This window comes from Solanum stenotomum, chromosome 4, assembly GCF_019186545.1.
Source record: "Solanum stenotomum isolate F172 chromosome 4, ASM1918654v1, whole genome shotgun sequence".
In the NCBI taxonomy this organism is placed as follows: domain Eukaryota; kingdom Viridiplantae; phylum Streptophyta; class Magnoliopsida; order Solanales; family Solanaceae; genus Solanum; species Solanum stenotomum.
In genome coordinates, this window is record NC_064285.1 from 7,631,571 (window position 1) to 7,657,369 (window position 25,799).

Consider the following 25,799-nt stretch of genomic DNA (forward strand, 5'->3'; position numbering starts at 1 on the left):
CACACAGACGTGAACATGTTGTTGATATAATTAAATAAATTAAAATATATCTATTGATTTGATAATTTAATATTTATAAATAAGATGATCATACAATTTTAAATTTGAGTTTCATATCAAAAGTCGGTGAGACCCAAAAAAGAAAAATATGATGGTGAGGGTGAGGTGGGTGATTGGAAGAAAAAACATTAGGTTGAAAGTGAAAAATAAATTGCCAATACACAAATTGTACTACTTATATACATCTTAACTAGTAAAAAAAAGGCAAGTCAATATCACTTATCTTTTTGTCAAAATATACTAGCTATTAGAACAACGACAACTATCATGAGTCTGAATAGAACTGAATGAATACATAGTATTCAAGTAACAATAGCTAATTAACTTGAACTTGAGGCATATATAGTTGCGTCGATTAGCCCGTTAAGAATACACAAAGTCTCTTCATTCCACAGCAACATCAGCTATATGAAGCCAATTTCTTTGGAGGAGCCCTACAATCTCTTCATCTCTGGATATTGTATCATGTTAATAGTAAGTATCAAAAATAAAATTAATTAAATGGTTGTATTTATAATGTTATAGGTATATATATGTTCTAATTATTATAATAATAATGTTACATATATATATATACCTTGATTTAAAAGGAGACTTTGGGGGTTGGTGGCAAAAACGAGGGCCTTCATCATATCCTTCACATGTGATTTCTCCATATTCATCTCTATAACAAACTACACCCGTTGACGTATCTTCAAATACCTATATATTGCGAAAAATCAGTAGACGTTTGTACATGAATTGGTTGATATTTGAAAATAAAAATAAAAATAAAAATAGTACCAATAAGTGAAATTGAGTTGGAAAAGGCTATTTGAAAGCTTGTGTTTGGACGGGTAAAAATTAAACTTTATTTTTCGAACTTCAAATTTCATATTTCAAGTTTGAAATTGAAACAACGTGTTAGTTTGATAAACAATCACTTACATAAAATGATCTCCAAATATTATTTCAAAATTCTAAAACAAAATCTATCGATCGGATGATTAGTCCTCCTGCCTATTAGATCGAATCAATATGTTCTAAGCAGAAAGAAGGATAAATAAACAAAGATAATTGTTATGATCTCTACCAATTGAAATGTTTTGAGCAGCAAATGATTACATATAATTAAGGTAAAAAATAGATCTTGCATCTAACTGAATTCAAAACTTAGCTTATGAACGGAGGATTGTTCAAATCCATATAAAGAAACCTTTCATTTCTTTTTCACACTCAAAACTGGACATATAATGTATGGATAATTTAATATGAAGGTCCAACATCAATTCACAGTAATTGGAATAAGTCCTACTCTAATACATGTCTAGATAGACTCTAGGCCTAATATAATTTGATATAATATCAAAACAAACAAAAGTCTTGTGGATCGAATCCCACCATCACCTTTAGTAAAAAGATCAACGAAATACCTTAAGCCCATTTTTCGAAGTTGATTTGATCTGACACGGAGTAGTTGTTGTTATTGTTGTTGTTGATGACGACGATGATGATGATGAGATGTTTGAAATATTGTCATGAATACTTGCAAACACCACTTGCCTGTGGACAGGCAGCCTTGTTGTCCTTGTAGTGAAAGATGATTTGGTAATTAGAAAAGGTGTTGAATGAGAGTTTACCACAGTCATTGATCTTAATGGAGAGAAAAAGTGAGGACAGGAATGCTTGTTTCTGCTATGAAGTATTGTTGTTAAGGGACTTTATATTATATAGTTTTTTTTATTTTATTTTATTAATCAAGATAATGTATTATAACTTAATATGCATCGATACAAGTAAATGGCAGAGCTTGGATCTTGTTAGTACTGTTTGGGGAAGGTTTACATAGTACACATTACTACATTTTGTAGTGCTGAAAGATGACCTTTTAATCCTAACAAAAACTCTTTTGACTTTGTTTGCTTATATTATACTAGATTGGCATGGTCCGTGCTTGGCACGGTCCCAATATTTTTTTAGCCATGGTCAACAGGGGCGGAGCCATCTTATACTAAGGGGTTCATCCGAACTCCCTTCAGCGAAAAATTATATTATTTATGCATGGTTAAAATAATTTTTTATGTATATATAGTAGAAGTCGAACCCCCTTTGACTACTTTATGTGTCTATTCTATAGATTTTGAACCCCCTTATTGAAAATTCTGGCTCCGCCACTGATGGTCAATTTTTGATGATTTGCATAACGCTTTGATCATCAATAATCGTATAGTAAAGAACAAAACAATAACGGAAGACAACACATGAAAAAACAAAAGGCTCATATATGTAAAATGGTTAACGACAGATTCCATAGTAGAGTACTATATAGAGTAAAGAGTCAATAAAAATTGCATTCGGTGTCCTGCTTGCAAAGGTGTATTTGATTGATAATGTAAAATCATAGTTAAATTGTCAACATCGACGATGCACTAATTCAACCCTCAATGGTAAAGAACCTTCAGAACTCACAAACTTAGCTAAAGATACACCAAGACATACATATTCTGCATATATATATATATATAAGATCTCCGACTTGTTCTCACAACCTTTGTTGTAGAAAAAGCTGGCATTATTCAAGAATCTTTCAAGGAATTTTACATATACTCATAACTTAAGTTAAATGGTTAACACGCTCCAAAAGTACTGAAGGAAACTAAACAAAAACATTAAAACAAAATCAAGAAATCATCACTGAAGTGAAATTCAGCATACAGTCACAACTCATATCTTATATGTGATGAGTACAACTTTTAATGGCTCAAAGATAAGGGAAAATTATTGTCAATTGCTTATGCTAGGAGTAATTGCTAATTAATGAAGTGCTACTTACATAGGAGTAATTTTCAACATGCATGTCATGATTACAATGTTGATAAACAAATTCATATATTAAGATTTTCACACACATCTATCTATCTATCTATCTATCTATCTATATATATATATATATAGCGTGTTTGGCTAGGCTTTTAAAAAGGGCTTCAAAGTTTATTTTCTATTCTGGAAAGTATTTTCTAAATAAAGACTTTTGAGCTTGCTAATTTTTTTAATGTCCAGAAAACTACTTTTATTGCTCTTTAGAAGCACTTATTTTCTCCCTAAAGCTTTGATCAAACACCTCAATAAGGGTACAACTTTTAATGGCTCAAAGATGAGGAAAATAATTGTCAATTGCTTATGCTAATAACAGAAACATAAAAAACTATTTGAAGATGAAACTTATAAGTGATAGTGCAAAAATAGTACACAAACCGAAGCAAAAGTGAGACACCTGTTCATTCACCAATAAAAGAAAGTCGAATTTACTGTACAACTTCTACTACCTTTAGTACAATTAGGAGATGCTGTGTTCGTCCTTTCATTGTTCACTTATTAATAAGGGTAATAATAATATAGAGAAACACATGAGAAATGTAGGTGGGAGATATCAGATAAGGGTGTGAGAATGGGGCATAGGACTCGAGATGAAGGTGAAGTGTGTATTTTTTTTTCTTTTCAGTTTTTCATTCAGTATTCGACATTTATAATGGAGTCTGACTAGTTTAAATTTGTGTCACATAGAGCTTCATTTGAAAGGAAGTGTTTCTTATCGAAAAATTTCTATATCTAGAATTCAAATTCAAAATCTCTTAACGGAGAAGCAATCTATCTACTACATTATATCCTTTGATGACACATTTTCATCTTCTTCTTTCCTTTTCTATGCTAATTTTTTGTTCAACTTCCTCCTCCTCTTTCATTTTCGTCGTCTTCATCTTCTTCTTCTTCCCCTTTTTTTAAAAAAACTATTTTTTCTCTTATTCTACTAACTGTTTTTATTTTGGCTGTGAAGAATTTTTTTTTAAAAAATTACGCCATAAATAAAATTCTATAGAAAATTCAGCAAATTTTAAAATTTTTTTGTAAAAATTAAAATTTGTTTGAATTGTTGCAACAACTTCAATATTATTGTCACAAATTTCAAGAGTCACCCCTACTAATTAAAAACACTCGAGTTACCCGTTATTAAATAAAGAAAAAATAGTTTGATGGACTCTTGTACTTATATACGTTTGTATTTTGAATTCTTCTACTTGACCTTTTGTCAACTGAACTTTTAAACTCAATTAAAATGAAACTTTTAAATCCCTTCATGTGCGGAGGCCACTCTCTATTACATAAATGACATGGCATATCCACATCATAATTATTTCATAAATATTTTTAAATTATTAACAAAAAATGTTATTCCATAAAAGACAAAAATAATAAATTTTCTAGTTACAAAAATAAAATAAAATAGTTATTTCTCTCACCTTTTCCCCACGTCCCTCAACCCACAACCACCATTAACGCCATCTCCATTCACCTTTTCTTTTCTTTTTCAGGACCGTTATTGTCTATAGTCATGATCAGGCTCTTCAAGTTCTTAAAAGTCATAATTCAATTTTTTCTCGAAGTTTCTAACATTCATAACTCTTAATCATATTTTTTTTACCAACGTTTAAATCATCCATTTGAACCAACATAAATTTCTTTTCTCCATTACTACCAATAAATCACCATTAAAATATCACGATAGATCACAATATTCGTACACAATTTTACATAACACATGTTACCTAATTTTACAAAGACATTCAACAATCACTTTTCATCCTTCAAGATTATATAATCTTTGTCACCTTATGAATTGTAAATAACCTAGAAAAATGGAAGGAAAACCAGATCTACCATAACAATACATTTTTGTTTCTCCAGGAAGAAATAAAATATGAAAAAAGGAAAGAAAAGAGAAATTGGAGATGACTGGGAAGGGGAGGAAAAAAAAAAAAAGAAATGAGGGTTGAATGGGGAAGAAGGTAATGGTAATTAGAGAGACAAAGAGAAATGGGGTAGGCTAGGAGGGAAAGAAGAAAGAAGTGGTTTTTTTTTCTTTTATTTTTGGTCTTTTTAAAAAAAAATTATTTTTAGTCCAAAATTTGGAGTTCACGCTCCTTCTACGCATGAAATCGCATGTTGGTGCCAACTCAATAATTAAACTGCCACATAAGTTTGGTCAATGATCAGAAGATCTTAAAATATCGAGTTTCATTGAGTTTAAGGATTAAATTGACAAAAAGTCAAGTAGAAAGGTTTAGAATACAAACTCATACAACTACAGGGTCTATCAGATCATTTCGCCTTAAATAAAAGACCTAAGAGACAATTTTAGTTCAAAAATCCAAAGTACTCCCATATCCTAATATGTGGTATTTTTTTCTTTTTAATTTAATAATAATATATTTAGTAACTTTATAATTTTAAAGTACTTATTTTATATCTAATGAGATGATTTATACTCACACAAACATCTACGGCCTATTTTAAATCATAAGTTCAATTCAAAAGCTTTTTTTTTTTAATTTTATATTTCACCAAATACCATCACATAAACTAGAACGGAGAAAGTAAGTGATAGCAAAAATAATTATTGTGTTTTTTGTTGACAGAATTTAAAACGGTTATGGTTAAAAGACTCTTTAAACTTGACAAACTTTACTAAATTAGTGCACACTTAAATCATGAAAAGTCTTAATGACCCCCTCAAACATGGATTTTTAAAACTATTAACCCTCCTAAACTATGAAAGGTCTTATTTACCCCCCCTCCCCCTCTCCAAAAAAAAAACATGGATTTGAAACTTTTTACCCCCTAATATGTTATATGGCATAACAATATTATTTCGTCTAATTTACATGACTCACTTTCCTTTAAATCTCGAAAGGAATGACACGTTTCCAATTTAGTAAAAAGTTAACTTGAAAATTTTCATTTTACCCCTGAAATGATTTATAGCCACTCAAATATTTATGACTTATTTTAGATTAAATCGTTCTTAAATTTCATGTCAAGTCAAACTACATCATATAAGTAGGTGTTTGACCATGCGATTTCATATCATGATATGAAATCAACGTTTGGACATGCGATTTCACGCTTATTTCATTTCATGATTTCATATCATGAGATATGAAAATCCCAAATTCTCCAAAAATCATGATTTGAGAATTTCATATCATGAGATTTGGGAATACAAAAATTGACCCACAAGTTTATATTTTGTAAAAAAAAAAACACATTTATATCTACTAGTTATTTGTTCATATGTAAATAAAAATTTATAATTCATATCATTACTTTTTAAACCATTTATATCTCATATAACGACGATTATTATCACCAATATAAAATTTAGTATTACTTCTAATCAATTATTGTTTACCATTTATATTCACCAAGTTCATTATTTTTTATCAAATTTATTACTACTTCATTCAAATCAATGTTTTATAAAAAATAATTTTTCATCATTATATTGAGTGGACAAGACTAAGCCTGTTTGGATTGGCTTAAAAAAAAATAGTTTTTAAGTCAAAAATAAAAAAGTCAAACTAAAATGACTTTTGAGTCAAAAAATAAAAAGTAGGGGGAGACCTACTTTTGGTTTCTGACTTATTTTAAGTCATTTTTTTACTTATTTTAAGTCATTTTTTACTTATTTTAAGTCATTTTTTATCTTGCCAAACACTTGGTAACTTATTTTAAGTCATTTTTGACTTATTTTAAGTTATTTTTTTTTATATTTTCCACACTTCAGAAATCAAAAACTGACTTAAAAGTAGGTTTGACCAACTTTTAAGCCAATCCAAACGGGCTCGAACTATTGTCGTAAGATTGTATTGAATTTATAAAATATAATTTTTCAATTTTTTTTATTGAATTAAGATTTGATCGATAAATGTTGTATTTTTTAAGAACAGTTTTGTGATAGTGTATTGTGTGATTTTATAAACTTTTGTTTATTTGTAAGACTGTATAAAGAATTGAGACAATTTTAATATTTTTACAACTTATGGGTTCATCTCATGATTTCATATTATGATCTTCTCGTTTTACGCCCTCGGATCACAGCCTTAGCTTCACGTAAATCGAATGGCTTTGAAAACCATCCTTGGTCACTTCCTAGTTACTAGCCTTCTTACTCGTTCGACGAGCCTTTATTTTTCCTTTTGGGATCACAAACGTGGCATGTTCCTGTTAGAAGGAAGTGTAGTGTTAAACAAGTAGGTGTAACTATTGAGTTCTACGGCGGTGAACTCAGCGTCGTCAGTTATAATGATCCTGCTACTGTGAAAAAATATGCTAGACATGCTCAATTGGGTGAAATTTTTGAATTAGATCGTGCTACTTTGAAATTCGATGGTGTTTTTCATAGCAGTACAAGGGGTTGGTTTCCTTTTGGGCATGCTTCGTTTGCTTTGCTTATCTTCTTCGGACACATTTGGCATGGTGCTAGAACCTTGTTGAGAGATGTTTTTGCTGGTATTGACCCAGATTTAGATGCTCAAGTCGAATTTAAAGCATTCCAAAAATTCATATCGCATGGTCAAACGGGCCCTAAATAGGAACATATATTAATATTTTACTAAATATAGAGATGTCTTATTCCTTTTGGAATTAATTAAAAAGGAAAATGATTCATATAAATTGTACAAAGTACTTTTTTATGGCGTGTCATATTAGGGGGTAAACAGTTTTAAAAACCTATATTTGAGGAGGTAATTAAGACTTCTCATATTTTAGATCTACATTTAATAAAATATGTCAAATTTAAGAGGGTATTTAATTATTAACTTTTATTTATTCATGTAGAATTATAGGACAATCAAAGATATTTGTACGTACTCTTTGCGAAAAGAAGTCATCGTTACATAACATAGTTGTCTATGATCCCAAAATTTCTTTAATTCAAACACGGTTTAGTTTATTTAGGTTATACCGCCAGTTCATAGAAGTTAAACTATTTGTTTAATTATCCTACTATTATTCGATTAATACTTCATTTTCCTCATTTGGGGTAGGAATTAGCCTTCTGCTTTTTCGTTACTTTCTCTATCCCAATTTATGTGGTACAAATGATCAAGGAGTGTTTTGGACCCATAAATTTCAAAATCTTCTTTTCTTTCTTGAACCTTGTGTCAAGTCAAACAGTTCCACGTAAATTAGAACAAAAGGAGTAGTATAGTAGGTATCATTGCCACACATTAAAATTAGACACTACTTTGTTTAGGTTGCATGCAAGTTATTAATAAGAATTAAGCTCAAAATAACATGGCATTGCTAGAAAGAATCATCAAAAGCAAGACAATTGCAAGTAGCTACCAAGAATTGTCAAAAAAAAATAACAACTCTGAAAAAAGAGAAACAGTACAAGTTCTAGCCAGTGCCTCCAAGCACACCCTTGAGCTTCTTGATTTGTGCTTCATCAAGGAATGTTGTAGCCTCAACCAACTTAGTTGACAAGTCGTTGGCAAACAACGCGAAATCCGTGATTTGAAGGCCAGGATTGGAGCTACTAAAGAAGACATAAGCTACAGAGTTGAAACCAACTGCATTCACTTGAAAATGCAACAAACCTTGGGGGAATACCATTAGTTCACCTTTCTTGATTGTCTTCAAGTAAACAGTGTTTGCTGAAGAAACAAAAGCAGCTGTGATCGACCCTTGCACAACAAGCAGGACTTCAGAAGCACCAGGATGAGTGTGAAATGGTACCACACCACCAGGTGCTAAGTCGAGACGTGCTGCAGAGAGACCTAGACCATTTAGGCCAGGGAATTGAGCTGCAAATGCTGGTGACACTGATGCTTTGATGATGTTTGAGGTGTTTCCTGCTGCACTTAGACCGGAGAACACAAAGTCGTTCACCGTGACTTTGGTAACAGACTTGCAAGAGTAGCCTGCAGGGGACTCTGGTCCTTTCAAGTCTGCTACACAAAAGTCTTGTACAGAAGCATTGCTGCTCAAGATGAGGACAGTAAAGACAAATAGAAGTTTGAACATTTTCACTTGCTAGGAATGATGTTTATGTGAAAATATGTTATACTAAAGTTAGTGTATATATATAGATAGAGTCAAGTGAGTGATGAAAAATATGTCACTTGAATTTCTATAGGAAATGATAACAACCACAAGTTGTGTGATATGGCCTATCATGATTTGAAGAAGTGAATACACCACAAAAAAAAAAACTCCCTTCTAGCTAGAACACGTAAAGATATGGTACCTGGACAATAACTCAGCCCCAAAAGTTAGATCACGAGGAGAGGATTGAAAAAGTCCATATAAGCAACCATCAATCCATTCCAATGTGGAACTTTTACCCGCTCTAACAAACCAGGATATGTTTGTTGATTTGTAGAGAGGTACTTTGAGATATTTTGTTTTCTATTTTTGACAGGAGTGGAATCCTAAATATAAATCATGTCTCGGATTGATAACACTATTTAGTTTGAGCAATATGTATGTTAGGACCGAAATAATCAAGTGTGATGGGGAAACTTACGAAGGAAATCCTGAATGACGACAAAATCAGACTATAAAACAGAATATACTAGAGGAGACACAATTTTAACGTGGTTAGGTCAATTGATCAACATCCACGAGCAGAGATGAGTAATCATTGAGATGCTAAAATACACTTTGAGAAGGTTCACACAAAAAATAGCTAAGACTTTTGTCTAAGAAAATCAGGGCAAACAACTAACAATATAATGCTTGCATCTGGCTTGTGAATTACAATCCCTATGGTATAGTGCTACTTTCAGTTTTCTCTTCATATTTATTCTTGGTTTGAAAAAGATTTCCTCATATCTTGGTAAACTAAATACCATCATCATCTTTTCTTTCTCCAATGGTATTGCCATAAAATGTTGTTATTACTGTTAGATTATCAACAACAATTACGCCTCCGTCCCAAACAAGTCGGAGTGGCTATATTGATCCTCATTGTCCCATTTAAGCTCAAATCATGTAAATACTAGTATTAGATTACCAAAATATATATAAATGAATAAACCATTGCATAAACATGAATGTTTTATATGACAAAGGGTGCATTGAGTCAAGTGGTCCTAAAGGCACATGGTTAGAGAAAGTGACTAGTCTAAAAGAAGACAGAATGACAACTAGAAAACCCCAAAATAGTACAACCTCCACCCCAATTACGTGGTACCGTTTGACTTGACACAAATTTTATGAAAGAAAGACTTTTGAAATTTGTGGTCTCATTTCACGAAGGTAAAATAAGAATTTTAAAGTTATTAAATTATTTTCAATTTATGGAAAGGTGACATTCTTTTTGGAACAGACTTAAAAGAAAAATGTGTCACATAAATTTGGAGAGAAGAAGTAGAACTTCTTATATGTCCTTCAAATAGCTAAAATCCATGATAATTGGCAAGCTATTGAAACAGGAATAAGTGGACTAGAGTAATTGCCCTTCCACAAAGGCTTTCAATAGTGCAAAATATGGTCACTAGTGCTTCATCATTGACACAAATGTCACTTATACTGCAAAAGAATTCAAAAATGGATTTAGCATTGGTAGAGAGTTAATGTGCGTCCTTACCATGTAAGAACTAGGATAGGCCCATAATGTAGCTTTCGATATCTACTTTGGGACTCCATTTAGCTGGATTCACGTTACATAAGGCCCATTATAAGAGGAAGTGACACCCTAGCCTAGAAATCCAAAACCTCTTATTAAAAGTGAAGGGATTCGATCCATCATACCACATTCCTTGACAGATGGATATTGAACAAGAATGCAACACAAGGACTTTCCATGGGGTTAGCATAATGTAATACTCGATATCTAACTTTTGGAGCTCTTTTAACTGGGCACAATCAAACCCCAAAATAAAGATGAAAGTCACAAACAAATTTGAAATTACACACTAATGAAAGAGGATTGTTAACTTTACAGAATTAAAGGGTGACAATGGTGGGAGTTGAAAGGGACTCACAACTTTTTATACGAATATGACAGATATCCAAGTCTAAACTCTAAAGAGCTGGTGAATAGTCCGTAAGGAAACTACTGAAGCACAATCAATAAGCATCAATGTTAAAATCATACGAGTAGTTATATACTGAACAATCTACCGAAGAACACTCTTGACTAATCATTGATGCCAGGTTTCTATCTTATAATACTATCTATTTACTCAGGTATGGAGGAGCTTTGAAGCGTTGTAGTGCAAACAACCAGGAGTTTTCAGCCCCACGCCACGGTGCATGCATAATTAACCACCAACTTACCATCAAAACCAAAGTTCTGCAAACAAGGAGAGAATAGAGATAATATATCAATAATAAGATCTGAAAACAAAGTTAACAGTCTAATCAAGTTTAGTAACTAGACCAGCTCAAGAAAAGGAATGAATAGTCAATTTACCAATTTAGAGATTCAGACATAAAGAAGGAGAGAAGAGACGAGGAAAAATAGGAGAACTCAAAAAAGAAACATATAATTTTCTACCGATTGTCCATAAATGCATCAAGAGCTCATGCATGATGCTGAGTTGTTAAAATTTGTTTTACTTCAAATAGCAAAGAGAACCCAAGGCAAAGAGAATTTAAGTGCATTCAAAAAGAATGATATATCAGTCTCTCTTTCACTGTCTAGAGATTGTGGAGTGTTGGTCGAAGAAGATGTTTGGTTCATACTGTACCAAATACTGAAAAAGATCAAGCTGTCACGTGAATTTGATTTTTGAAGCTTCAAAGATGGTCAATAAAAGAAAATTTTATCATACGCCAAAAAACTATGCATGCATTGTTTTGTTACAACAACAAAAACTACAAATGAAAGTAAAATGTCTGATCACCAAAGGACATCCATCCTAAAAACACCTGTACAAAACTAAAGCCTGGTGATAAAAAAGGGAACATTATCCAGCTTCCAGTCAAAGAAAATAGGGAAAAGAAAAAAACACTATATCCATCTTCCAGTAAAATGGATGTCAAACGAAGATAAAATGTCTGATCAGCAAAGGGGATACATCATGAATAATTATATGAAAAATAATATAAGCATGAAACTTACATTGTATAGGTCAATTACCAACTCATCTGGATTTGGCGAGAAGGCACTGTTGACATATACAAACTAGAGAGGAAAGAATATATCAGTAATCACAACTCTAATGCACATTACTTCAGAATTTCAACAATTGAGAGCAATTCTTCTGTATTTTAGAATTTCAAGAGAGATAAAGGGCGTACCAATGTCTCCCTATTGAGTTGACGGCGCAAAAAATCTATTACTTTGATGAATTTGTCTGTACCTGCAATCTATGTTGATGTTTATATACAATTTGATAATTAGATGAACGCATGACAGGAAAAAGAGGACAAAAAATTGTAAAAACCTATTTTTCAAATCTAGGAAGTACAGCTTTGTATCTTTGATTGGATACAATAACATGAATTCTATTGGGGAATTACTCTAAATCTATAGTAAGGGAGTATCTCAAGCCTGGTTCCAGCATAGACAAGTGAAAAACATTAAGAAACTAGATATCTTAAAAACCCCAGGGCTTCGTTCAAGTGGCAAAGGTTGATGGACTTGGTACAGAGGTAACAGGTTCGAGATCTACTGCATGCGAACTAAGCTTTTGGTATTAAGTGGATAAGCTTAGAGGGGTGGGCACATTGTCCCCGAATTTCAAAGGCTGCGATTGGTCCTAAGGGCTGGCTCTAATTTCTCAGTCATAAAAAAACAATATATCTTATCTGGTCAAATGGTGTCAAACAAATTGGGACCGATGAGAGGCATACTTTTGCATTAGGCTAGCCAAATATGACAATAAAGAGAGTGTGCAGAGTCTGTGCCAAAGATGGCTCAAATCAAATTTCAACTGACACTACATGGAATAATCTCAACTACCCTATTATTCCTCAGGCTCCCCAAAGAAAAGGACTTCTACAGTAACATACCCATGTAAGAATTAAAAGGTGCTTCTTCCGGATAAGTGCCCCCTTTTTGTTTCCTTGTGATGATTGAAAAGGGAAGTATCTGTTTATTAATGCCATTGAGATTCTTCTTCAACTTAAAATATTTAATTGGACTTCAAGAATATTGAAAATCTTCATCAATTAGGGTTCGAGTCTGACTTGAACTTGTGTTCCTTTGCCCTTGAAGAACTTCCCCTAAAAGGCCATAGATATTCTTGTCAGCTCCACCAATCAAGATCACCTCCCTCAGATACTAGTTCATCTTCAGGGCATCCAACTACTCAGTCATTTGCCTCATTAATATTATCCAAGGCAATTGCATCAATGGTATCATGAGCATCATAACAACGCTTCAATGTTCTATTATACACTAGATCATTGAGGCACGATAGTGCAAGCCTATTTCTCTCTTTGAAATGAATCTACGTATCAGTTGTAGAGATTAATTAATAATATAGAAAACCGCCTTCTTACCTGTTCAAACACACTCCAATTCGATGAGCTGCAAGTTAGACCAAATACTTTCATGGCAAACTTTTGCAAGGTTCGAGTTTGACTATCATTCAACTATATTTTTTTTAAGGTTAATAAGTAAAAATAACTTGTATAAAGCTATAAAGAACTAAAACAACTCACTTACTCGGTGACCTTGAGTCTCTGGGAGACTGACCACAACCAAACATTTCATCTGCATTTTTGTACTTAGGAAGCTCAGTGACTAATATATCTTGTTATACTGGGCTTCATCTTCTGAACACATCTATAATAATCCATCCACACTTTTGAATCTGAAATGTCATTTTCCTAAGCAGTAAAAAACAACCTTGGATTCAAAATATGACTTGTTGCCTGCAAAGGCGAATGGAGTCCACCGCAAATAATTTCAAACACTTTCTCATATTGCCTCTGAACTACACCTAAAACTTGTTCAATTGTTTCCTTGGCTCTATCCATTGATTCATGAATGAAGCCCATTGGTGGGGGTTTTACCCATCCACCAAAGAAGAACTTTCATCAAAGGTCCGCATGCTATAAGTGCCCTGACCATATCATTCCAAAAGTGTGAAAAAATAGGATGGTTGGCAACTTTTTTCCCCAAAATAAATCTACTTGAAGTCCATTCGGTTGGGAGGACACGAGTTCTCAAGTTTACTTTTGTACATACGTAGTTTGGAAAGACGAGGGTCGTTGCAAATTTTGTCTCGACCAGTTTCACCAAATTTCTTTCATAGGTGAATTTTCTTATCAAGTTCAACAACGATCTTTGACTAATGTAAGAATGGATCTTGACGGCCTTCTTAAAAGCTGTAGAAGTAATATTATACTCCCTCCGTCTCATTTTATGTGGCAACATTTGACCAGGCACGGAATTTAAAAAATAAATGAAGACTTTGAAATGTTTACCAAATTGCCCTTTACAAAGTAGATTCACTTTTCTCTCTCCTCATAAATGTATTGGAGTATTATTTTAAGATTAAGTGGGACCAACAAAGGTAAAAGAAGAATTGTACCTTTAATTACTTACCATATAAGGAAATGTGACATTCTTTTTGGGACTGACCAAAAAGGAAATGGTGCCACATAAAATGGGACGGAGGGAGTAGTAATTAGTAGCTAATAAGTATTAACTATAAAGAAAGTTAGAGGATATGAAAGATATTACCTGAAGCATATGGGTTAATCTTAAATATGTCACCAAACATCAAATTGATGCAATGAGCAGCACATGGAGTCCAATAAATGTGTGGGTACCACCTATCATCATGTCACCCGCTTTAACATTCTCACTAGCATTATCAGTGACGATTTGTACAACATGTTCCGATCTGATTTTCTGAATAGTGCTCTTGAACAAGTTGTACATTTTGGTAAAATCGATAGATTTGTCGCTCGCATCAACAGAGCCAAAAAAACACACTATCTATTGGAGGATTCAACAAAATATTCATGATCATTTTACCATTTTGTGTCATCCATCATAATGGAACATCCAAACTTTCTCCATTACACTTAATGCTCATCAACAATCTTGTCCACTTTCTTCACCTCTTTTTTTAGGTGAGTAACTCTAAATTCATGAAAGGTGGCTTCATTCCTGGGCCCAAGACAACATTTCATAAATTCATTGAGGTCGTAGGATAACAAAGCCCAAGATGAAGTCTCCTATTTTTTCTTTCATGAAGTTAGTGTTACTCACCTAAAAAAAGGTGAAGAAAGTGGACAAGATTGTTGATGACCATAAAGTGCAATGGAGAAAGTTCAAATTTTCCATTATGATGGACAAATGAATGGTAAGAAATGATCATCAATATTTTGGTGAATTCTCCAAAAGGTAGTGTCTTTCTTGGTTTTGTTGATGCTAACAACGAATCTATCGATTTTACCTAAATGTACAACTTTTCTTTAAGATCACTATTGAGAGAATCGGATCGGAAAATGTAGTAAAAATTGTCATTGATAATGATAGAATGTTAAAGCAGGTGACATGATTGGGTCTATACCACACATTTATTGGACTCCATGTGTTGCTCATTGTATCAATTTGATGTTTGGTGACATATACAAGATTAACCCATATGCTTCAAATAATATAACTTTCATATCCTCTAACTTTCTTTATGTTAACACTACTAACTACTAATTACTATGATATTCCTTTTACAGTTTTTAAAAAGGCCATCAAGATCCATCTTATAGTCAAAGGTCGTTGTTGAACTTTCATGAAAAAATACACTAATGAAAAAAATTTGGTGAAACAGGCCAAGACAAGATTTGCAATGGCCTTATTGACTTTGCAAGTTATGTACGTACAAAAGAAAAACTTGAGAACTCTGGTTTTCTCAAGCGGATGGATTTGCAAAGGAAATTTGGGGGAAAGAAGTTGTCAACCATCTTATTTCTGCACACTTGTGGAATGATGTTGTTCAGAAACTTAAATGTTTGCAGTTCTATGATGAAAGTGCTCCGTTTGGTGGATGGGGAAACATCCCCACCAATGGGCTATATTTATGAAGCAATGGATTGAGCCAAGAAAACTATTGAACGGGCTTTTGGTAGAGTTTAGAGGCAATATGAGGAAGTGTCCGAAATTATTGATGCAACTCCATCCGCCTTTGCATGCAGTAGGCCATATTTTGAAGTCGGGGTTGTTTTATACTGCTCTAGAAAATGATATATTTTAGATTTAGAAGTATGGATGGGTTATCATAGATATGTTGAGAAGATGAACCCCAGTATAACAACACAAGATAACTAGTCGCTGAGCTTTCTAAGTATAAAAATGCAGATGGGATGTTTGGTTGTGGTCAAGCCCAAAGAGCCAGAGACTCAAGGTCACCAGGTAACTGAGTTGGTTTAGTTCATTATAGCTTTACTTAAGTTATTTGACTTAATTATACTTATTAACCTTAAAAATTATTTTTTCTATTGTTTAATGGTAGTCAAACTCCAATGTTGCAAAAGTTTGCTATGAAAGTATTAAGTCTAGCTTGCAGCTTATTCGTATGTGAGTGAAGTTGGAGTGTGTTTGAACACATAAGAAGAAGATTTATATCCTATTTCTAAGTTATATTAATAGTAGTACCTATTACTTGATCTCTACAACTTATATGCAGATTCATTCCAAAAAAGAGAAATAGGCTTGCACTATCGCGTCTCAATGATCTCGTGTACAATAGAACATTGAAATGTTGTTAAAATGCTCATGATACCATTGATGCAATTGTCTTGGAAAATATTGAAGGGGCAAATGAATCGTTAGTTGGATGCACCGAAGATAAAGAAGATGAACTAGTATATGAGGGAGGTGATCTTGCTTGGGGTACTGTTGTTACGACAGTTGGAGCTGACGAGAACATCTATGGTCTTTTAGGGGAAGTTCTTCAAGTTCAAGGTCACTTGACAAGGATAAAAGAGTACATACTACATCTACAAGTTCAAGTCTTACTCAACCCTAATTGATGAAGAATCCAAGGAGGAAGAAGATAAGGAGCAATACAATGAAATGGATCTTGGACTTCCAAGAATTGGAAAATCTTGAAGAAGAATAGACTTTTAGAGTTCTAGTATTGTTGTCTTATGAATTATTGAGTCATTCAAGTTCTAAACTTTTAGTATCTACTATCTACTATCACAAGCTACTACCAGTATCAATCCAATTAAGAGAACCAGGAGCCCTTCATGAAAGATCCATTTATGCTAAAAACCAACAGCCCCACTTATAATCTGCTCCATCAGGCCACCACCAGTGCTACTGCTAAGAGAAAACCAATTGCTGCATTTATGCTGGTATTATACTTGAGGGTTGTTTTACAAGCTAGCTTGTACATTCATAGTGTTATACACTAGCTCCCTTATCCAGTTGGATCTCCACAACCTACAAACACTTGGCTTAAGATCAAGGATAGGAAGCCTAAGGAATAATCACTATAGTGAATGAAAGCACGAAGGATGGAGGCAAAAAATTGTAGGACACTCTTGGACTCTCCGCATGACAACTAGAATCCTAATTTTCCCCTCTATCCCCTCTACCTATAGGTTGACGAACAGAACAAAGATAATCTACATGAAGAATCATCTATAGATATGGAATTTGGTTGGGCATACCCACCTAAGCATTATCTCCTGAAAGGAGAATTGATACAAAGGATTGATATAGTCGAATCCAACTAATTCAGAACTTGGGCATAATTTATTAATTGGTTGACACAAATTTTGACTTGCATTCTCGGTCTCTTTTGATTCATCATCTGCACTTTAGCAACAATGAAAATAAACAGGGATACATGAAAACAATTAAAAGGAAAAAAGGTTGTCAAACATCCCAATGAACGGCATTCAATCATACTTTAATTTATCTTCTCTCTTTCTTCTTTTCATCACATAAGGAGCTGGATGGGTGTCTGTGAAGATTCCATTAGAATACCATCCTTAATAAGACTTTCAATACCCAAGTATGAGGGTCAACACATCAAATTTGGATTGATTTCTCATATAGTCACTTAGCTAATAGTTAAGATACCTTTATCAAATCTCCAGCATAAATTCACACCGCTTCCTTTAATATTGTACTTCCGTTATCTAGACTGCTTTGGACTATTTTTCCTTAAGTCAAGCGTCTATCGAAAACAGACTCCCTACCTCGAGTTAGGAGTAAGGTTTGTGTACACTCTACCCTCCCTAGTCCCCGATTTGTGGAACCACACTGGGTATGTTATGTTGTATTAAGAACTCATAGTCAAAGGAAAAAGTACAATGGCAATGCAGCAATATATAGCTAGGGTTTTGGATCTTAACAGAACCTAGAATTTTAACAGGAGCAATTTATCTGATAATCTGAATTAGGAGAATATGATGGAAGAAAACAAACCTTGAATTTGGCTTGTTTAAGAATCGGAGCATCGCCAGTTGCTCTTAAATGAACAATCACTACATAACCATCAAAATCAACAATCAATCACTACATACTCATCAACACCAACAATCAAATCACTACATACTCATCAAAATCAACAATCAAATCACTACAGGATCAACAAAAACAAAAAACAATAATCCATTGAAAACAGGGGGCGGAATTTGATTTTTGACGAAATTTAAGCAAGTAATGACACCTTTACGAGAATCGGAAGCCATAGCTGAGTATTAGCTGATTCTTTTGCTTCCCTCACGATTTCTGCATTCTCTCTTCAAAGCCCCTTTCCTGAAAATAGTAGTGCGTCCAAATTTATATCAGGGCTAATGGTTTCCGAGATGAATAGTCAATTTGGTTGTCTATCCTGATTTTATAAATTTAATAAAATAGTGAACTAGTTATATATATATATATATGAAATTTAATTAGCTAAAGTACTCCCTTTACCCTACTGTCCATATTATAACTAAAACTTTTTGTTATGCTTACCTTTTATTTAATGAAACTTTTAACTATTTTATATTTTCTAAGAGATTAATTGAGAAATATTCAAGAGAATAATAATGAAAAGTATTTTTTATTTATTTATGCCCCAATTTACTTTTCTTAAGAAATATGGTGTATCTCAACAATTCACTCAATATAGACTAGAGAAAATATATTATTGAATTTTATGATTTAAAAAATATGTCAAGTAAAAAATTAAGATTTAAAATTTATAAAAAAAAGAAAGAGATACTATTTCTTTAAACAAAAGAAAAAAAGATTAATAAATTAAAATAAAAAACTAAACAAAACATAGATTATTTTATTAACGGATGATATATAATTACCCCTCTAATTATAAGACTTAATTAACAATTTTTGAAGTGGTATAAAGACCGCATTTTTCAACCAACTTCAGTTTTTTTTTTTTTTTTTTTTGGCAAATCACCATCTCAAACACCTGTCCATTACACAGACTATTGTAGTATAATAATTGATTATCAAAGTCACTTATTTTGTTTTGTGTTTTAAAAATTAGTTAATTGTCAAAATCATTCAATTTTACTTAAAATTAGTGTTTAGATTTATTTAGAATCAATTTATTCTAAATATGACTTAATTTTTAACTCGATCCAGATAGTTTGACTATATCAGAGATACACCCTATAAAACATTCAACCAAAAAAATATGATGGTTAAATATTATTGCGGACAATTCTAATGTTTAAAATGTTAGAAATTGAAGAACCATCATATTCTTATAGTTAAAAATAATTAAGGGCTTTTCTTTTATAGTCAACTTATTTTATGATGGTTAGAAACAACGATTATAAATTTTCTTAATAAATTAGAGTTGTCGTTTCATTAAATAGGTATTAAAAAATTTAGGCTAAAATGACCATATAAGCTAAGTTGGGTGACTAGAGAAATTAAATAGACAAAAACAAAATGAGTGACTTTGATGACCAATCACAAATATATTTGTTTGGTCAAGTTTTTAAATCTGGTTATTTCGGAAAATGTTTTTTTTTTTCAAAAAAGTACTTTTTAGAAAAGTATTTTTGATGAAAAATAATTTATGTTTGACCAATGTATTTTAAAAACACTTTTAAACAATAATTAGTGTTTGACCAAATTTTCAAAAAATATTTTTCAGTATATTTTTCTCAAAAGTATCTTTAGGGAAAAACTTTTTTTTTAGCTTTAAAAAAAACAGTTTTTGCTACTTTCCAAAAATACGTATTTTCCCTCAAAAGTTTAGTCAAACACCACACTTTCAAAAAATAAAAATTGACCAAATATGTGACCATTCATATATTCAAGTCTCTAATAAACTAATATGGTGTGGTGTACGAACCAATGTGAATACAACTTGTTTGGATGGTTGTTACCAATTGTATCGCATTGCTAAATTCATCATCATATAATAACGAATCATTTATGCAACAATTTATTTGGTGTGATTGCATTTTTTTCTTCTCATTTTGTATTTAATTATATATTACTTCTTCCGTTCATTTTTACTTATTCAATATTGACTTGGCATAACTCTTACACCTTGTTTGGGTGGTTGTTACCTGTTGCATTGTACTGTATTGTTGGTTTGAGTACAATGTTCGTTTTGATTGTTACTTAAATTTTACCATACCGTAACGTTTAAATCCATCGTTAGGTAACAATGAAAAGACACATTTTGTATAACGACCGATTTGGTGTGATCGCGTCATTGTTTTAATATTTTCTTCCTATTTTATCTTTACTTATTATTTAATAATTCTATTTTATCCTTTACCCTACCCTTTTATAGTAGCTCTACCCCATACCATAGTTTTCTTGTAGGTTTATCATTCAAATTTTGAATGGATGACACTATGTAACAACAGAGAACAATACAATCTATCCAAACATTGTATTCATTAAAACAATATCGTACGATACAATACAACACAACACAACACGATACAATACAATACGATACATTATGAAACAATATGTAACAACCATCCAAACAAAGTGTTAAAGAACCAACAAATAAAATGACAATTTTATCATCACCTTTTGAGTATATATAAATTGAACACTTTAGGAGACGATATTATAAATAATAAAAATAAATTAAAAACTAAATAATAAATTATTATATTCATCAAAACAATACAATACAATACAATACAATACATAAACCATCCAAACAGAAAGTTAAATTTTTATCGTCCATTTTTTTCTTGCATGTCTTTGAACATTTGTAAGAAAAAAATTATGTGATTGTCCTGTATGAAAATAACCTTCATGGAGTATTTATTACAAAGACAAATATAGTCCCATGTTACCAAATTTGCTTTAGATGCCTTTCTCAACTAAGGAAAAAATCAACCCTAATTAGAAAAAAAATAACATTATAAAAACTCAGAAATCGAGACATTAAAGGAAGAGGAACCAAGAATTGATGTGAGACCAATTTTAGAAATATTAATAGAGACCTGACTTATTTGTCTTAATTAATTAACACCATAAGAAAGATAATCTTGAAAGGTTTGCCAATCCCTACAAACATCAAATACATTAATTCAAATAAACTATAAAAAGCATTTGATTTCGTACATGCTACAATTGAGTGGCCAATTACATACAAACAACCGAATTCACTGATTCAAAATTTTGAATTTAATACTAACAAGTAACAACCACGCCTTATGATTCGATTAAAAAAAATTGTTGAAAGGTTTTTCAATTCTCATCGTGGTTTGTAGTCTATTACATTGTGGGGCTTTACCCAATGTGCATAAAGTATTAACCACGGAGTGCTTACTTGAAGGGCAGAAGTGGTGACAGAGATTGTAGCGGCTGCAGGTTATTCCGTGGTGAAGTAGCAAGTATTCATCCATCATTAACCAGAGGTCTCGGGTTCGAGTCCTATTGAGTACGGAGCCACCTTTGTTAGGAAACACTTTACCTATCAATGTGGAACTTTCTGGCGCAAATTTGAATTTAATGGATCTCTAATATGAATATCAAACACCAAATGAGAAAACATAAAAAACAATACCTCATGAGTCAATAAGAAAGATAATCTTGAGAGGTTTTCCAATCCCCACAAACATCAAATATATTAATTCAAATCAACTACAAAAGGATTTAATTTCGTACATGATACAATTGAGTGACCAATTTAGTTACAGACAGAACAGAAACTACATATTAACAACACAATTCATTGATTCTAAATTCTGAATTTGATACTAACAACAACATATCATGATCCGATAAGAAAGATAATATTAAAAGGTTTCCCAATCTCCACAAACATCAAATACATTAATTCAAATCAACTAAAAATATTAAGTACATATGATACATCAAATACATTAATTCAAATCAACTAAAAGCTAAGCATTTAGTACATATGATACATCAAATACATTAGTTCAAATCAACTAAAAGCATTTTGTACATATGATACAACGAAGGGGAGAGGTGAATTTAGATATAGTAGACGCAACGCAAAGCATCACTTGTGAAAAGAAATAAAAAATAACTACATATAAACAACAAAATTCACTGATTCAAAATTCTGAATCTGACACTACTAACAACTTTATGAGTGCATATTTATGAGTCGTGTCATCAACAACGTACACATTTCAAATAATTAACAAGATGAGAACCCGTTAATCCAAAGTTCCAAATCGTTATGTTGCGTCTCTTCTGAGAAAATTGCAATTTGACTAGAACTTGAAGGAAAATAGCTTCTTTGCCTTTCATTTTTGTTGGAATTATTAATGTCACCAAGTTCTTGATCACCATTAACAATAGTACTACTAGTAGTACTATTTTCCAAAATTTGGTCACGTAAATCAGGTGCATTAAGAAGCTCAGCTAGAAAAGGATCGTCAACATCGAAACCAAACATGAAATTAAAGTTATAATTCTCCGTTTCAACGGACAAATTTGTTGGCGAATATGATTCTGATACTGGTGGTTGTTGTTGTGGTACTTGCTCGGACAATGATGAAATTGAGAACGATGATGATGAAGATGTTACAATATTAGTTGTCACGTTTTCCTCTGTCATTACCTTGTGATTGTTATCATTTTCAGTAGTCTCATGTGGGTCTACTACTGAATTACTAGTAGTAGGACTCATAAAAACTTTAGTGCACCTGATTGCCTTTGTGTGGACAACCAAACACGGGGAGGAGGAGGACGATGATCCCCCGTATCTAATGTCCTTTAGCGAATATTGTGAATCCCGAGGACTTGCATGTTCTTGATTATTTGGTTGTAGTTGGGCAGTTGGATTTGGTATGGTTGATTTTGCATGACTAGAACGATGGCGTTGACGATTTGAAGATGTTACGCGATTTGGTTGACCAGAACGTGTTCCTTCTTGAAGTCTTCTCCCAATGTTGGTGTTCCAATAGTTCTTGATTTCATTGTCTGTTCGTCCTGGTAGCCTTCCGGCTATCAGAGACCATCTGCACTGATTATCAACATTCGTATATATCACATCACATCAAATGAAAAATTACAACGTATTTACATTTTCCTCATGCTTTTTTCTTCGTAGAAGCAACATGATCTATGATTTTGAGTCAATGAGTTCATAATGTCACACCCAATGAAAAATTTAACAAATTTACTCTTTGCTTGTTCCTTTTTCTTCGTAGAAACAAAACGATCTAAGATTTTGAGTCAACGAGTTGTGACATATTTTTCCTATATACTAAACAAATGACTAAAAAATTGAATCTTGAAAGAATAATGACCTGTTTCCAAGAAGCTTATGAAGTCTGATTATGAGATCTTCTTCATCTGGACTTATATTTCCCCTCTTGATGTCTGGCCTTAGATAATTTAGCCACCTTAGTCTACAACTCTTTCCACATCTTTTAAGATCTGTAAAATAATTATAAAAATCATTTAAGTAAAAAGTAAATGGACGGAATGAGAAGAAATCCCCAAAGAGATAATCATGAATGAAATAGCGAGATCAAACAAGCAAAAGGTCAAGAAGGTTGACGATAATAATGTATGACTTTTTGCAATAAGATAGGTCAAGAATATAATATTATAATTATCCTAAATATTCAGGAGAAAATTTAGAACCTTCATAGTAGATTAAAAGAAATAATACTCTCCTATCAGACAAATCAACAACAAGGGGTGCATTGGATGCACAGATAAGAGAGCCGATTTAACCGCGCAGACCAAATGAGCGGTTAGTAATTTTCATATACATGAATTATACATAAATATACAAGAAGCAAATAGTACTAACTTGAAGCTTACCAGCTCCTTTGGGAAGATTTCTCCATTTTCCTTCACCATGAACTTTGATATAATCTATTAAAATTTTATCCTCCAAAGGAGTCCATGCCCCTTTGTTTAATCCTTCTTTAGAACAACAAGGCTTTCTACCCATGATTTCTATATAAATTATAATAATATATTATATTCTATGGTCTTTTGTGATTTTGTGATCTTTAGGACTTGGCAATTGTCAAGTTTTCAATATGCATATACTTATAGTATGACAATTTAATATCCACACCCCCACCCCCTTGCTAGGGGAAGGGGTAGGTAAAAATTGGAAGAAGTTGTCCCCCAAAATATCATTATCTTATATTAAATGATAAAACACATATACACAAGTTTGCTAATATTTCTGCAGTTTACTTGTACGATTGGGACCATGACTTTCTATCATATAATTCCTTTTTTTATGAAAGTTACTTGCATCTTTTGCCTTCTTCTTTGTAAGAAAGGTAAAAATTAATTTTACTGCTAGTCCCACAGGTAGGGTCTGGAGAGATCGGAAGAGTGAGGTGAGGTTGTTTTCCATAAATTCTTGACTCGAGAAAATTAGTTTTAATTTTCAAAATAAGTTTGAAAGAAGTGCAAGAGTAAGAAGCTATATGATGAAAATATTGACGAAATAAAATTACTTAACATTAAAATAGTAGAGATAATCAAAATAAAAGAAACGCCAGTATTAATAAAATCAATGAATAAGATAAAAGTTAATAGATTATAAGGTGCTCTAGACTAGATTCTTACTCACCTCTACACCTGGACAGGTAGAAAACGCTTGACTATTCACTAATTGACTATCCTAATTATCCTCGACCTTTATGCTCTCCTATTTAGGGTCATGTCTTCGATAAGTTGAAAATGTGTGATGATATTCAATCAACTAAATCTCAATCTTAAACTAGATGGAATTTTAGTTATTACGAATGCTAACATGATAACAAAATGGATATTAGGTCTAGTAGCGACACTGAAGATTGTTCAAGACCATTTAAAAAAAAGAACACCCAAGCTCTAATCGATATGGGATTTAACAAAAATGTCCAAGTGGGGCTTACACTTCACCATATATACTATCACCCCCAATCACCCCAGATGATTTTGCTATGCCCCGCCTCGAAACTCGTAATGATACATACTATTACGTTTTTATTTATTACATAAAATCCGTAACGAGAACTATACGTACGTCTCATTGATTATTTATTATCCAGAAAATGCAATATTATCTGTCCAATATTGTTTGACAATCTGGCAAGTTTGTTGGAGATCGTTACTGAAAACCTACAATTAATTTAATGATCACATAAACTTTAATACACACTAATCTAATTTTACGTAATTAGCTAGATCCCACCAGTGCTCTTAACTGTCTAATTAATGATAATAATTGTAGCATTATATTGTGTTACATAACTGCATAGTATTTCTTTTTTAAAAGTCATATTACACCTGGAAGAAATTAAACTTAAAAGAGAAATAGGGGTATTATATTACTTTTGGGAGAATATTTTAAATTTGACTTTTATACCGTCTTGGTGTGAGAAAAGAAATTTCAGTTATCATTATTTTTCCTTGATGTTACGTATACTCTCTCCGTCCAAAAATATTTATCATGTTTCGGTACTTTTCGAGTTTAACTAATTTTTGAAGTTAGATTGAAATAGATAAATTTAGTATTTTAAATTTAAATATTAAAAAATTACATGAAAAATGTGATAAAATG

General features: G+C 32.3%; 4 protein-coding genes across 4 annotated transcripts; all 4 read right to left on the reverse strand.

Annotated features, from left to right (window-relative positions):
- Window positions 1-124: 124 nt before the first annotated feature.
- On the reverse strand, window positions 125-1,732 carry LOC125861754 (uncharacterized). Its single transcript, XM_049541613.1, has 3 exons — window positions 1,473-1,732; window positions 638-762; window positions 125-511 (listed from the first exon to the last, which is right to left on the reverse strand). Exons 1-3 carry the CDS (start codon window positions 1,686-1,688, stop codon window positions 445-447), a joined length of 408 nt encoding a protein of 135 aa, XP_049397570.1. The 5' UTR covers window positions 1,689-1,732; the 3' UTR covers window positions 125-444.
- Window positions 1,733-8,066: 6,334 nt separating this feature from the next.
- On the reverse strand, window positions 8,067-9,060 carry LOC125861748 (auxin-binding protein ABP19a-like). The gene has a single exon (XM_049541608.1). It carries the CDS (start codon window positions 8,905-8,907, stop codon window positions 8,281-8,283), a length of 627 nt encoding a protein of 208 aa, XP_049397565.1. The 5' UTR covers window positions 8,908-9,060; the 3' UTR covers window positions 8,067-8,280.
- Window positions 9,061-10,856: 1,796 nt separating this feature from the next.
- LOC125861756 (ubiquitin-like protein ATG12) lies at window positions 10,857-18,635 on the reverse strand. Its single transcript, XM_049541615.1, has 5 exons — window positions 18,477-18,635; window positions 18,233-18,291; window positions 12,133-12,201; window positions 11,954-12,016; window positions 10,857-11,182 (listed from the first exon to the last, which is right to left on the reverse strand). The coding sequence occupies exons 1-5, from the start codon at window positions 18,496-18,498 to the stop codon at window positions 11,123-11,125; spliced, it is 273 nt and encodes a 90-aa protein (XP_049397572.1). The 5' UTR covers window positions 18,499-18,635; the 3' UTR covers window positions 10,857-11,122.
- A 3,662-nt stretch (window positions 18,636-22,297) lies between these two features.
- LOC125861735 (transcription factor MYB1-like) lies at window positions 22,298-24,197 on the reverse strand. Its single transcript, XM_049541596.1, has 3 exons — window positions 24,053-24,197; window positions 23,530-23,659; window positions 22,298-23,238 (listed from the first exon to the last, which is right to left on the reverse strand). The coding sequence occupies exons 1-3, from the start codon at window positions 24,183-24,185 to the stop codon at window positions 22,413-22,415; spliced, it is 1,089 nt and encodes a 362-aa protein (XP_049397553.1). The 5' UTR covers window positions 24,186-24,197; the 3' UTR covers window positions 22,298-22,412.
- Between the last annotated feature and the right edge of the window lie 1,602 nt (window positions 24,198-25,799).